This window comes from Monocercomonoides exilis (assembly GCF_001643675.1).
Source record: "Monocercomonoides exilis strain PA203 chromosome Unknown scaffold1-2713096, whole genome shotgun sequence".
NCBI classification, from domain to species: Eukaryota; Preaxostyla; order Oxymonadida; family Polymastigidae; genus Monocercomonoides; species Monocercomonoides exilis.
Window position 1 is genome coordinate 1,671,602 of NW_027150546.1, and position 14,189 is coordinate 1,685,790.

Consider the following 14,189-nt stretch of genomic DNA (forward strand, 5'->3'; position numbering starts at 1 on the left):
TTAAAAAATAGTTCAAATTTTTAAAATGAATAAATTCCATCAAAACTCGAAAAATTAAATTCAAATACTGCATCAAATGGATTTAATGAAAATTAGGTTGGCAGACAATGTTTTCAGCATGTTTAAGTTAAAAAAATAAATAAATAAAAATTGAATTTTTTGAATTTTAATATCTTTGTTGGAAGCCCATTTGACTAGCAAATCCATCTGAACCCCATTGCGTTGCTCCCCATCCTCCTCTTCCTCCGCCCCTTGCGCGCCCTGCTCCGCGGAATCCTCTCCAAGATCCACGCTGCTGCGAATGGAATTCTCTTCCTCCGTCTCTTCCGTCATATCCACCTTCGCCTCCTGATCTGCTTGGCCCTTGCTCGTTTCTCCATCCCCCTCTCCTGTTGTCTGTCCACCGTCCTCTGCCTCCTCTTCCACCTCTTCCCCCGCGCGCATTCGTTGTGTTATCTACCTGCTGGTCTCTCTTCGCCAGCTTCCAGTCCATTCGCCCCACATCCGCAGTACGCCCGCCCCTGTCAGGCACTTTCCCAATCAAAAACTTCCTCAGCGAGCTCGAAACTGACTCATTCATCAGCGTCGGGCAGAGCGAGCGGAGAGAGGCGCGGGTGATGTCCTCCACGAACACAACAGGCGGCGGTGGGAGCGATGCGCTCATCGATGCAACAACCTGAGGGAACGAGGGGTCGCCTTTCACACGGTCTGCCCATTGCATCGATTGGTACGTAGCTCTTGCTCGGGTCACAAGCATTTCGTGCCGCAGCGTGTAGTCTGCCGCTAATCTTTCGTTCAGCTTTGTTAAATATTGCTGAAATTTTTTTAAAAAAATAAAATTAAGAATTTTTAGGAAATGACAAAGAATTGTAAGCAATTATTTAGATTATCTCATACAATTATTGAAGGACTCAACGTTGGAATTATTGGTTCTGCTGGCACTTTTTCTTGTTCAAATACATTCTCAAATAATCCATATTGCATTTTTTTAATAATTTTGTACGTCAAAGCATCAATTGAATTGCATAACGAATCAAGAAGATAATCCTCATTATCTTCTTTAGATTCTTTTGAATCATTTTCTTCTTCTATTAACTCTGGAATATTTGTTGATATGGTTTCTGCAATATCTTTTGCAATTTCATGCGCTTCTTTATGCTTCGAGAAATGAGGCGCTATATTCTCCAGTCTTGCCATTTGAACCTCTCCAACTAAAAATTCTGAAAGCAAAAAAGAGAAAATGAAACGTGCGAAAACAATAAATGAAAAATAATTACCTATAAACAGAAGATTATTTTCTAATGAAACAAGCTGAATTTTTCCATCATGAATAAAATCATCAACTTCAAAGTAAAATCCACTTTCTTTCAAATATTCAACTAAAAATTTCAGAAAATCCTGTGGATTTTTCATGTCAACTTCCTCTCCAGCATTTTCAAGCAAGACTTGTATCAAATATCGAAAGCTGGCGTTTTGAATACCCGTAAGAATAACCTTTTTAAAATCTTCTTTAAATGATTCTTCATTTGTGATGAATGAAAAGTTCAACTCAATAATTGACGATGCAATGCGTTCAACTCTTGTTTCATATTCCTCAGGCAATTGAGACATGGTAAAATTGAATACAATACTTTTGTGATCAAACCATTAGAAATGTTGGACAGAACAAATTTTTATTCTGGTGTTATTATTTTTGATAATCTGTAAATCAATCAGAACTTCTAAAAAATGAAAGATTTGAATGTTTGATTCATTTTGTGATGTTATTTTCATTTCTTCCTCTTCATTTGCAATTGAAAAGAAAAAATCACCAAAAAATATTTATATATATATTCCAAAAATTGTTTGAACATCCACAATTGCGAAATCATAATTTCATAGGTCAGAATTGCACAAGGTGTGTTCTTACAAAATATTTGAGAAATTAAAAACTATTTCAATTGTATTTATTCATTTCATTTATAATTTTAGTTTTTTGAAGAAATGAAAGAGAATAATTATTCCAACAAAAAATAAAATATAAAAAAATATGTTTCAAAATGAATTTAATATTTAAAACACTGATTAAGAAACATAACTTTTATGAAAAATTAAATTTAAATCTCAGCTTTTTGTGTTAAAATTCGTTCGAATTATAACAAAAAAGAAAGGTCAAAAAGAAAAAAAAATTATAAATTTCATCAAAACATTTAAGTTAAAAACATATAAATGTACATATTACAAAACATAACATTTTCACAACATTTATAATAATTGAAAATTTTAAGATTTCTCAAATAAAATGTAAATAACAGAAATCATGAAAATATCAGGCGCAGGATATTAATGAAAATACTTTACATATAGCTCTGAATTGAAGAAGAGTGAATTCATATAATCTGTCATGCAGCCTCTTATGAAATCACACCCTTTGAAAGCAACAATTGCATCACTCAAACCCACTTCTTCGCCATTCTTTACAAGCGGAAAATGATAACTCCAATTTTTCATTCCTCTAATTAGTTCGACATACACGTTATAAGCTAAAATATTAGATGCAGAATCCATGATAACATTAATAATCAACTCAACAAATTGTGGAGGCACAAAATAAACATCATTTTTTATGCAGCTCTCGTAATACGGAGGAATGTTGGAGAATAGAAGGCGAGATGCACATGAATACCAAGAGTAGTTTCTAATAACAGTTGGAAGCAACGTTCCGTCATATAGAAGTGAAACAGTTGCATCAGATGTGGCATTGAATCCTCTGTTCATCAGGAATTGGAAACACAACATTGAATACATATTACACAATTCATTACTTAGTTTCATTCTCAAAGGATATATCCCCGCAAGAAGCTGAGACATGAATGCGCATAGCTCTTTGCTGTTCTTGACAAAATTCAACAGGCCATGAAGCAGAAAGAAATAAGACCTCGTGACGGCGTGCGGCTGGGCTTCTTGATCGAAACTTTGGAGAAATGAAAGCAAAGCCTCAGCTGCAGAGTCAAATGATTGAATTTGATGATTCCAACGATTTATTCTCCAAAATTCATAGTTCGCAGTTTTGTCGGGAATTATTACTGAATGAAAATTAAGATTATAAATTATCAATTGAAAAAAAAAGGAGCAATAAAGTATGACATTGATTAAAATTAAAAATTCAAAATTCACAACGAAGAATTCATGAAAATGAAAAAAGAAATCAATAAGTCGATGAACATTGCAAAAAATATCTTATTTTATCGCATGCAAGTTTTGCAATTGCAAATATTATATCATATGCATGCCATTTCTCATAATCATAAATTATTATCATTTCTCTTATAAAAATACACATATTTCAAATCCATACATTTGTCCATCGTACAAGCAAATGCAGCAATATTTAACACAAATTGTTCCAAATCTCCTTTTTCTTTGGCACCAACGCATTCGCTTATCCACGAACATGTCAATGAATCAAGATTTTCACACAAAGTGTCACAATCAGTGCACAACATTGTTGCACACAAATTATCATGGTTTTTAAAATCGTTTTCCAAGAAGCCAATCTCAGACAGTATTTCTGCGTTAGAATTTTTAATAATTCTATAGCGATAATACAATCCATCATATAACAATAGCCTGATGATGTGGCAAACTGAATCAACGAGTTCTTTTTTTCTTGCACTTGTCAGCATTGCCATTTTGGAGACGGCAGAAAACGAGAAAAGCTTCAATTTGCCCAAAAAGGAAGGCGCCTCCAAATAATCAATCAAGTCCCTATCATCAGCTGCAACATTGATCATCGCAGAAATCGCATTGATATTCTCGTAGCATGTTGAGATATTCTCTGTAATCCCTCTCTTCAGCCACGCCATTATCTTCCCCAAATAAGGTTCAACTACAACAATCTCTCTGAGTCCAGGGATCGAATTCAGGAATTGCTTGAGGATGGCACTGAACCCATCTGCATGCGCCTTCTGAAGCCAATCCAAAATGTCAATCACAACACTGTCGCACTTTGGTTTCTCACTTGACACTGTCTTTGCAACAGCTATCACGAGCTCAATTACTTTTCTCTGTTCCACTACATTTCCTGCACCAATCTCTTCGCTCATGTTCTTTGCGATATCGATCAAAACTCCACAAGTCTTCGCAGTTATTCCCTTCACAGAGCGCATAAGAAATAGCTTTCTCACTTTTTTATTCGTATTGTTACTCTTCTCCTTCTTCAGCAACGCAATTGTCCCTTTCATGATCTCGTCAAATAGCCTGCCCTCCAAACTGTTTATCTCCTTCTCCTTTTTCACGCCAACCCATTCAATGAACATGTGCAATCCTCCCTTCTGCACCACTTCTTTCCCCACTTCAGAACGATTGCTGCTTTTCAGCATTGCATTAATCACACCGAATGAGCAAAGCAACACATCATCATCAATGTTCTCCTTTGTCAATTCACCAGAGATCGCTTTCACTTCATTATCCACACTGAAATGGCTGACCAGTTTTGCATCAATTTTCATGATTTCGCCAATTAGAGATATCATCATTGAAAATGCTTTTCGTTGAATGCTCTTCTTCATGCATTTCAACTCCTCATTTCTTTCACTTTTAACTTTTGGTTTTAATTTTTCTGCACACTTTCCTTTTTCATCCTTTTCCTCATCATTTGCATTTCCTTGATTGCATTTTAATTTATTCTTCAGTTCGTCGAACACATCAAATATTGCCTTTGTCAAGCCAACTTGTTCCATATTTGCCATTTGCTTGCCATCAAACTGCAACAACTCCTTCAAAACATCAGTAACTTCAATTATTAATTTCATTTCAGAAACACCAACCATGTTTCTTGCTTCATTCTCAACTGAGTCTGGCATTATGTCTGCCCCATCCACATCGCTTGAAGACAAACAACTTTGAAACTTTTGATTTTCTTTCGTAGTTTCAACGACTAGATTTCCAGAAAGGATGAAATCATAGCAATTCTTACATAGATCCAAAAATCCATATTCATTCAAAAGCTTCAAAAAACATGAAAGGCGCTTTTCACCAGACAGCGGATGATCAGTTGAAGAAGCGGATGACATTCGCAATTGAGATGAAGAGGATGCACTTGAAGGGGTTTCCAACAGAATGATTACAGGAATGCTTGACTGCTCGTTGCTTTCAATACTTGTTTGCTGACAGTTCTGAAGAACAAGATTAACAGCAGCAGCAGTAGTAGTAGAAGAAGAAGAAGAAGATTGTACCAGTTGGTGTTTCGAATGACATTCATCGGCATTTCGTTTTTTAAGAAGTAAAACAAGATTCTTCACCAATAACAAGCACTTTGCCATCACACAGGCATCTTCTTTCACATTCATTTCTTTCAATGCTTCAACAAATCCTCCAATCCAGACTGGCTCATCCTCATTTTGTTGAGCCGTTTCTTGGTAAAGTTCAGAGCATTGGCACAGAAACACAACAAGATTAATTGTAGTTGAAACGAATCAGAAAAAAAAAAGATTGAACAAATTAAAAACACATAGCTTTTATAAGATGTTTGAAGAGAGATTTACAAACCTTGTGCCAGTACTGCTTTTTCAACAACCCCAACCATTCGTTCCTCAAAACTTCTGTTTTCGTTTCTTTTCAGCATCTTGTTAAACTGCTCCAATACATAACTGCCCTCATCTTTCTGTTTGATCCATTCCAGTGCTGATAATAGAATCTCATAGCACATTTCCAGCGGTGATAGCAGAAAATTTTCAGCAAACAATCCAAATGACAAGGATGCACTCAATGAAGAGAGCGATGTTTTTGAAAAGGAACAGCATGACTTGAATTCTGATGGAAGCAAAGGAGGAAATGGCAAAGAAGGAGATGCGGGTGGAGAGACTGTTGATTGAATTTGAGACGATGAAGGCAATGCTTGTGAATCAATTGAAGAGGACGAAGGAAAAAGCGAGAATACTGAAGAAGAGGAGGATGATGATGATGATGAAGATGATGAAAATGATGAAAATGAGGATTGTGCATCTTTTTCATTTGTGATTTTCCTTTCATCTGACTTTTCTTTCGTTGAGTCGGCATCTTTCATCTCTGAATATTCATTTTCAGTTATCTTGCTTTTTTCTTTCATATTTTCTGTCTCTTTGATTTCTGTCTCTTTTTCTATGAATGCTCTGACAGAAGAAAATCCATTTGCCTCCACAAAAATCTGCAAAAGCCGCTTTTTCTCCTTTTGAAGCTCTTCAATCGTCTTCTTTCGATATTTGCTAAATGCATATTTCTTTCTCTCTCCTTCTTCATCAGCCCATTTGTCTTCCTCCATAACACACTCGACATCATCATTTCTCTTTTCTTCATCCAACAGCCAGGCAACAGCACCGCCACACAAAATTCTGTGAAGCGTCTGCAGTGCCCTCCCATCCAATTCATTGTCTGAACATTCAACACACTTCAAAAGCAGCTTTATGTGAAGAATTGTCACAATGCGCCCTTCATTCGCTGAGTCATCTGCACCTTCTGGTTCAGTTTCTTCTTTGCCTTCTGCTGCAACATCAGCTTTCATATCATCTGCATTTGAGATTTCTTCTGTAAATTCATGTGTTTTATTCAGATCAGCCATTTTCGCTTTCTGTGGAGGTGACAGAGGCGGTGAATTCCTTTTTGAGCGAGAAGAAGAAGTTGGAGGAGTCATCGGCAGAGTGAATGGAGATGCCAGTGGAGGTGATGCTGGTGGAGTCATTGGAGGAGTGACATTATGAGAAGGGCCTTTCTTGCTCTTTTGCTTCGATGGCTTGCCTTTGTTCCTTTTTGGTTTTGAGACAATTTTATTTGACGGTGGAGGAGTTTGTGATTTACTAGCTGTTCTTTTGCCTTTCATATCTTCTTTCAAATGTTCTGCAGTTCCGAAATCTTCATTTCGCATCTCAAATAGTTTCTCTTCATGTTTTCTTTTCTTCACAATGGCCATCTCGTTTTTGCATTGCAACTCTGCGATTCCATCAAACAGAGATAATAACACCTGCTTCAGACGAATCCTGCCGCTCTCTTTTGACAAGCCATCCTTCTCAATTTCTTTCAAAAGCAATCTTCCCAATCCGCTACCTATAATCATCTCTCTGCACACCCCAGATTTCTCGCTCAGCATCACTTCCATCACAGATGACAGAGGCAGAGCATACTGCTCTGAAAGACCATTTTCCTCAATGAGCATAGCCATTCCTTCAACAATGTCGTTCCCTTTTCTACACAAAAACCGATCATTTCCATCAATCAGTTGATGAATAATATTTATTGCCCTTTTAATAATCTCGTCATTGTCTGATAGTCTTCAAAAATAATAATCACAAAGTGATATTGGAAAAATTACAAACGAATTTTAAAAAATCACGAATAATTTACAAACCTGCATATCCTTAAGCCAATAGATAACGCATAACTTAGACATTCAAAAATTCCTTGATCATTTCCTTTTTGGATTGAATTCACTTTGGCAAAGGAAAAAAAATTTCAGAAAAGAAACTCATCGTTCAACGTCAAAACATAAAACTAACAAACATGCTAATTCAATAGATTTTTCTGCATTTATCAAAACTTTCATTTCGTGTCTACCAAGTATCAAGTCATAACACTTCAATACTTTTATAAAAAATTCCACTTCACTTGCTTCGCGAGTAACTTCAAAAAGCAAGGATGACATCTCCAAGCAAACGCGCTTATCTTCTGACCATTCGCCTGCTAGATATTCAAGTTTTTCAAATGGATCCTCTGCATCAGCATTTCCATCTTTAAGTTGTTCTTTTTTCGCATCACTCATATATTTAAAAAATATGAGACATCATAAAGCAAATAACTTTGAATGGAACGTTTTAAACCTCATTACATGTAACATTTTGATAACCTCATCTGCATCTTTTAGAGACTAAAAATTAGAAATAATAATATTCTCAAAAAGCAAATAAAATGCAAGTTCAAGCGCACTTTAATCTTCTCATATAGATCCTCATCAGATTTTATATTCATTGCTGAGAAATTATCATGAATCGTTTTCAATTTAACCCCAAATCTTGAAATAAATTATTCAATGATTAATCCAATATTATTATGGTAATACTGATCAGGGATAATCTTTCGATTTTGGTCTTCATTTCAAGCAAATGTTATAGCTTTCCAAAAGACAAAGCGAACATGTCAAAATGTTTATTCAAGGATTATATTTTTTTTTATCAGTGAGGAGCAAATGTTATAAAACATTTTTTTTTTCTTTCATTTTTCTTTATAATTTTTTTTCAAAGAACCTTCCAGTAACAGTTTATTTCTGAGAATCAAAAGGAAATCGATTCAGAACAAAGCGCATTTTCCTCTTTGCTCTAGATACTTCTTTTCATCTGAATGTGATAATGCTGATAATGATTGGCAGATTAAAGATAAATTTTGTTTTTTTTTTTTCGGTTCGTTCCTTCAAATAATCTCTGTCAGGCATATCATGATTGTTCTTCGACTCTGTTGTTAATATCACAGAATCAATTTTTTTTTTTTTTTTTTTTTTTTTTTTTTTCGCGTTGCCTGTAGGTGAATAATGCATGTTGAAAGATGACATTAAACAACTTGACAAGTGTGATAATTTTCGAAATCAATTTTTCCCATCTAATATTCGGTTTAAATGTTTATAACGAATATTCTTGAATGAACCATGAAAAGTGATAGAACTGTTTATTCATTCTTTTGTCACTATTTCACATCCGACTTTGGTTTTTGAAACGAGAGATGAACATTTTTTATGTTGATAATAATAATTTAGCCAATAACAATGAATTTTCATAATAATAAACACATTAAAGAAAGTCATGATTTTTTTAAATAATCACCTATATCAAAAACACTCACCCAATTGGGACAAAATATTTGACTTTATGCATTTTCATTGAAAAATTATTCACTTTTCATTGACTTTTTGAGATCAAAAATCGCAATAAAAAATATGTCAATTTTTTGACATTCGTGAAATGTTGGAAAACTTTATGTTTTGATTTCAATGATATCTGTGTGCAGATATAGAAATTAATTTATTTCAAAAACTGAGTAAGCGAAATAAAGTTATGAGAGAAGTTATTTTTTCATACTTTGTGCATAAAAAGCTTGAAAGTCCGTATTTTCCACCAATTGAAATGTGAAATTCGTTTCATTTGCATCAAAAGCCAATGCTTGATGAAAACATTATTTATTGTTGTTTTCAATTTAAGTTTTCATTTTTCTGTGTTTATGAACAGATGGTTAAAACCTGATTGTCAAACCCAAATTTCAGTTCGAAACATAATGATTTCACAAATGATCATTCATGTATTTGCTCTATTTCATTCAAAAACAAGTGGGGAAAAATATGAACTTAAAAGCTTTTTTTGCACAAAGAACATAAATTGTTTCACTCATAACATGTGGGTTATTCCATTTGAAAAGTTGCAAATGTTTTATATCTGAGAAAAATAAAAATGTCTAATGTTCGATCATTAATTTGCAGATTATAAATCAAACTTTGTAAATTTGCAAATTAAAAAATACACACCTATTTGATGAGAGAATGTGTTTATTGCATTGAAGTTTGATGAATAAACTGCAACAATTGATCAAAAATTAAAAAAGAATTTTATAAAACCTAGATATTTAGCATTTGCAATTTTTCAAAAAGAATAGCACATTTCTTTTCTTTCTCAGATTTCAGAACAAATAAGATTCTTATTTCAATAAACAAGTACCATTGATATCGCAACGCAATGTTTTGTGACCTCGCAAATATTTCAAAAAATATGAATCCATTTCATTCATATTTATTTATCACAAAAAGACAAAAAAAAGTGTATCATTTTTCATTGAAAATACCTAAAGCAAAATATTATGCACCAAATGTGATAATGAACTATTTCAACTATTCGAAATCACTCGTCCATTTTATTTCACGAACACAGTTTCATGATAGCTTTTTAAAAACTGAAACAAAGTTATTATCTTTTTGCTTTCTGTTGAAAATAACAGAAATAGTTGATGTGAAACAATAAAAACGATAATCAAGTATCAAAAATGTTTACAAAGAGTGTTTTGCTTTCAAAGTTCACATTTTTCCATTGTATTTATTGAAGTACTCTCCCTCATGAGTTTTTCTTTCGAATTAAATGAAGGAGAAACTTCTCTGGGAGGATGATCGAAACATTATATTTCGTTGCAAGAAGTTGATTTCTCTTCTTTTTCATCGTCTTTGACTATTTCAATTATTCTCTTTGCTTTTTTTCTCGAAAACTTTTTTCCTTTTCTTGTTCTTTATTCAACATTTCATTAAGTTCTTGTCGACTATGTTTATTCTCACGTTTCTTTTCAGAAGAAGATGAAGTTGGTTTTCTAATTCTCGTCAGCTGTTATTGAAGAAAATGCAAATGCTCTTTTGTAAATTCAATTTGTTTCATTGGTTCTGAATCATCCATCTCTTTTGCTTCTTCTGATGATTTTTCTTTTGTAGAATTTTCGTCAGTTGAAAATTTTATTGTTGAATTTATTCTGTGATCATCGATCAATGTTGGGCATTCTTTTGTTATTTCCGTATCGCGGAGAGATGAATGTTTTGAAGATTACAAAGAAGATGATTGTTTATCGCTTTGAGGAGAATAATGTCCAAACAACTCTTCTCTCCAATCTTGCGAGGATTTAGAAGTGTCAGAATTGCATTTAGGATTTTAGATGTGGGATCCAGATATGCGATCCAAAACTGGGGCAGCTGCAACGGACCATACGCCTGTTTTAATAAACGCTGCTTAAATTGTGGAATGCATTGTCGCAGCAGCAATTGCTTCAGGGAGTGTGTTGGCAAGGGAGGATCTGTATGAATGCATCGAAAATGGAATAGGAATGTGAAATTTGTGATAAAGTTTTGTTTTCATACGAGAAAAGATGCACGAGTCGCACGGTTGCAAGAGATTGGTCATGTTGGAAGGAAAGAATTTCAATATTATGTTGTTTTTCTCTGCAAAATCTGCCACATAATTGTCTGAATGAGTTCCATGATTATCCATTAGGAACAGGGCTTTATGTGTCGTCGTTGGCTTTTCTTTTGAAACAATCGCATGTATCCAGAAATTGATCATGATGTTTTTGAATATATCTTTTGTTATCTAAAAAGATGAAAAAGACAGTACTTTAATGTCGAATATCGAAAGCTATGAAAATTCTTCTGGTAAACATTTTGTCCACCAAAGAAGAAATTTTCTTGGAGATGATCCATCGACACATACACATAAACACAACGTTGAATTTGACACTTTCGGAGGAGCTGGAGAAGACGGAGGACTACAATTTTTCAGGCAAACAATCAGATTGCTTGTGCCTTCATTCAAATTCAATGCTGTTTCATCAAAATCAAATATTCTCGATGAATCAATGAAATTCCTGCTAATAACCTCAGACAATTCTTCAAACCATTGCCTGACATTCTCTAATGCTTGAGTTGCAATTTATGACATGTCTGTTGGCCTTGAAATTGCAGCATGAATAATTTCACTCCTTTTTAATAACTTGCAGGTATATTTTTCGTTTGTTTTTCTTGGCTCGTTTTCATCTGTTGAATCCTCTTAAAGAATATCTACACACTCATGAAAATGTGTATTTCAAAAACGAAGAGTCAAAAACAAATCAAACCATGTTTGGTGTTTCACGCACTCTCACAGTTTCCAATTTTGAAAACTTCACAAGCTTGATTTTCTATTATTTCGAGCTGGCGAGCATTAATTGTTTGAGGATGCCCATTTTTTCCTCCATCACTTCTTTCCTTTTCTGCTTTCATTCCTCTTTACGAAGCACCTTTTGAAATAATGTTTTCACCAACAACAGTTAGTTATTTCAATAGATAATCTCTGCGAATTGTAAATATCTTTTTCGTTGTTGAAGGAATGAAACGATATTTGCTTGATGCGAGCTCGGGACGGAGTTGAATTGGAGAGAGATTCGTTTTGTTGCTCAAGTAATATGGGACATGATCAAATTGAAAATCCTGATAACTGTTTTTAGATAAAACTTTTTGCATTTTTTGATATTTATCATCATTTTTTGTATCAATTTCTTTCTATAACTCAATCATGATATCATATTTTCCTTGTGTGAAAAATAAAAATGATATTCTTTCTTTTTTATTTCATTAATCATTTCATGGAGTTGTAATTTCTTCTTTGCAAAATATGGATTAACGATAATAATTGGATTAATTAATCATGTTTTTATTTTTTGAAAGGTGTTGGAAAGGATTTATTTGAAAAACTTTCGATATCATCATATTAATAAGGATCGTGTTTCTCACCGTGGATCGGCTTTGACACTTACCAAAGAATAATTTATTTGAATTTTTGTGTGTATTTTTCTTGTTTGAATTTCGCTTTAATAATAATAACCAAAACAGTTCCATTTGAAGAATTCACAAATGAAAGTTACAATCGAATATAAACACTTTCGGCTGAATAACAAATAAAGGAGCTTCTTTTAAAAAATTCTGAGGAATTGAAAACATTGGTTTTCGCAACATTTTGAATGATAGCAGACTTATCTTATTCAGTGAACATAAAATAACATTATTTGAAGCAGATTGAATCATCGAAAACACAATTTCATTGTATTCACGCTTAATTGTGATGAAATGTGTAATTTCAATTTTTGTCAAATGAGATGGAATGGAATTAACTTTTGTTGAATAGCCACTTTTTCAAAATTTATCCCATGAAAAAAGTGATTTTAGTAAATTACCCACAATTAAATAATAAATTGTTCAATAATTGTTTTTAATTTATCTTTGTTTTGTGGGTTTGCTGAAGCCTGTTTGCAATATGCGAAGATGCAAAAAATAGTTTTTCATTCAGAAGTTTGAAATTGAAGGATAAATGCTCGGCGTTGCCAAGATATTTACACCATTTAGAAATGAATTGTTTTGAAGTTAGATGAAGAATAAAAGCTATTATCCACTTCACTCCGTATGCAAATTAATGAGGTTTTTTTTGATAATTAATCTTTCTCCAAAATATCGATATTTTTTATTTTTTCCCCCCACAACTCTTTTGAAAGCGCATTCGAACATTTCCATTCTCAATAATGCCTGTGAAAATAAGTCGTAATTATTGCGCTGCTTTCATTTATTGGTAATTATTTTTTGGTCAATTTTGCTAACCTTCAAAAGAAGAGATTGAGCTTGAAAATGCCAATGAAATGAAAAACTCTCCTGGACAGAAGCTGAAGAGAATATTGCTCAACCATAACTAATAACATTTTTTATATGAATAATCGAGTGTTTGCTTTATTTTCAACACAAAATTTTGATTTATGTTTTTGCTATATTTGTCTCAGATTTCTTAATAATCGATAATTCTGATTATTGATTGTGGAGACAAACAAAACCTTCATCGTTTATACAAAGCTACGAGTAATCTACAATGTAGCATTTGAAACGGGAATATACAGAAACATTTTCATGAAACAGGCGCTACAAAACAAGAAGCCTCCATATCTTAACGAATTCATCAAAAAACAATGTGTGAAATGCTGTTGAAACATTTTTGAAATGATGGGAGAATATTTTCAAAAGAAAGAATTATATTTGAATGTTTGATGAGAATGCGAAGAAACGAGAGCGATTCAAATGAAGAAGTGCATTTTTTAAAACAACGAAAAAACAACATTTTGTTGAAAACAATGAAAGCCATGTTGAAGAAGAAAGAATCACGAAAACAGTCTCAGATCTGGAATCAGAAAGGGCAAAAATGAAAGGCAGTCACGTGAAACGGATTTTCCACTTGAGAAGATAAAAAGAAGAACTTAAAATTAATTATGGAGAAGAAGAAAAAAGAAGGAAAAGAGAACGTTCATAATTATCTCTATTTCTCATTTTAAAAAACAGGAAGATCAATTTCAATGGAAAAGGGAGCTGGAAAAGACGAATTTGGATTCAGGGGAAATGATTGGGGAAATGCTGCTGAAGAGACAAAAACAACAATCCACTGGAACAACAATTCTTTGAGACTTTTGAACATAAAGAATATGATTCACGGTATTTTTCTTTTTCTTCTTTTCATTTTTTTGTTTTGAAATTTCCATTTCATTTTCAATTATCAGGAGCTGTTGAAATCTTGCAAGGGAAACAGATGGATTCAACGAAAGCTAAAAAATTTCATGAAAATGGTAATTGATGAAAAATGAGCTGAAAAGATGAGGCA

At 33.3% G+C, this 14,189-nt stretch overlaps 2 protein-coding genes across 2 annotated transcripts; both read right to left on the reverse strand.

The window, feature by feature from the left end:
• Positions 1-81: 81 nt before the first annotated feature.
• MONOS_8658 (putative Protein of unknown function (DUF2465)) lies at positions 82-1,413 on the reverse strand (the record flags this gene model as incomplete). The annotated part of the gene is made up of 3 exons (XM_067879086.1): positions 82-814; positions 898-1,220; positions 1,278-1,413. 3 exons carry the CDS (start codon positions 1,411-1,413, stop codon positions 167-169), a joined length of 1,107 nt encoding a protein of 368 aa, XP_067736437.1. The 3' UTR covers positions 82-166.
• Positions 1,414-2,322: 909 nt separating this feature from the next.
• MONOS_8657 (uncharacterized protein) lies at positions 2,323-7,977 on the reverse strand (the record flags this gene model as incomplete). Its single annotated transcript, XM_067879085.1, has 7 exons — positions 2,323-3,065; positions 3,338-5,395; positions 5,530-7,283; positions 7,361-7,442; positions 7,513-7,766; positions 7,830-7,876; positions 7,936-7,977. 7 exons carry the CDS (start codon positions 7,975-7,977, stop codon positions 2,323-2,325), a joined length of 4,980 nt encoding a protein of 1,659 aa, XP_067736438.1.
• Between the last annotated feature and the right edge of the window lie 6,212 nt (positions 7,978-14,189).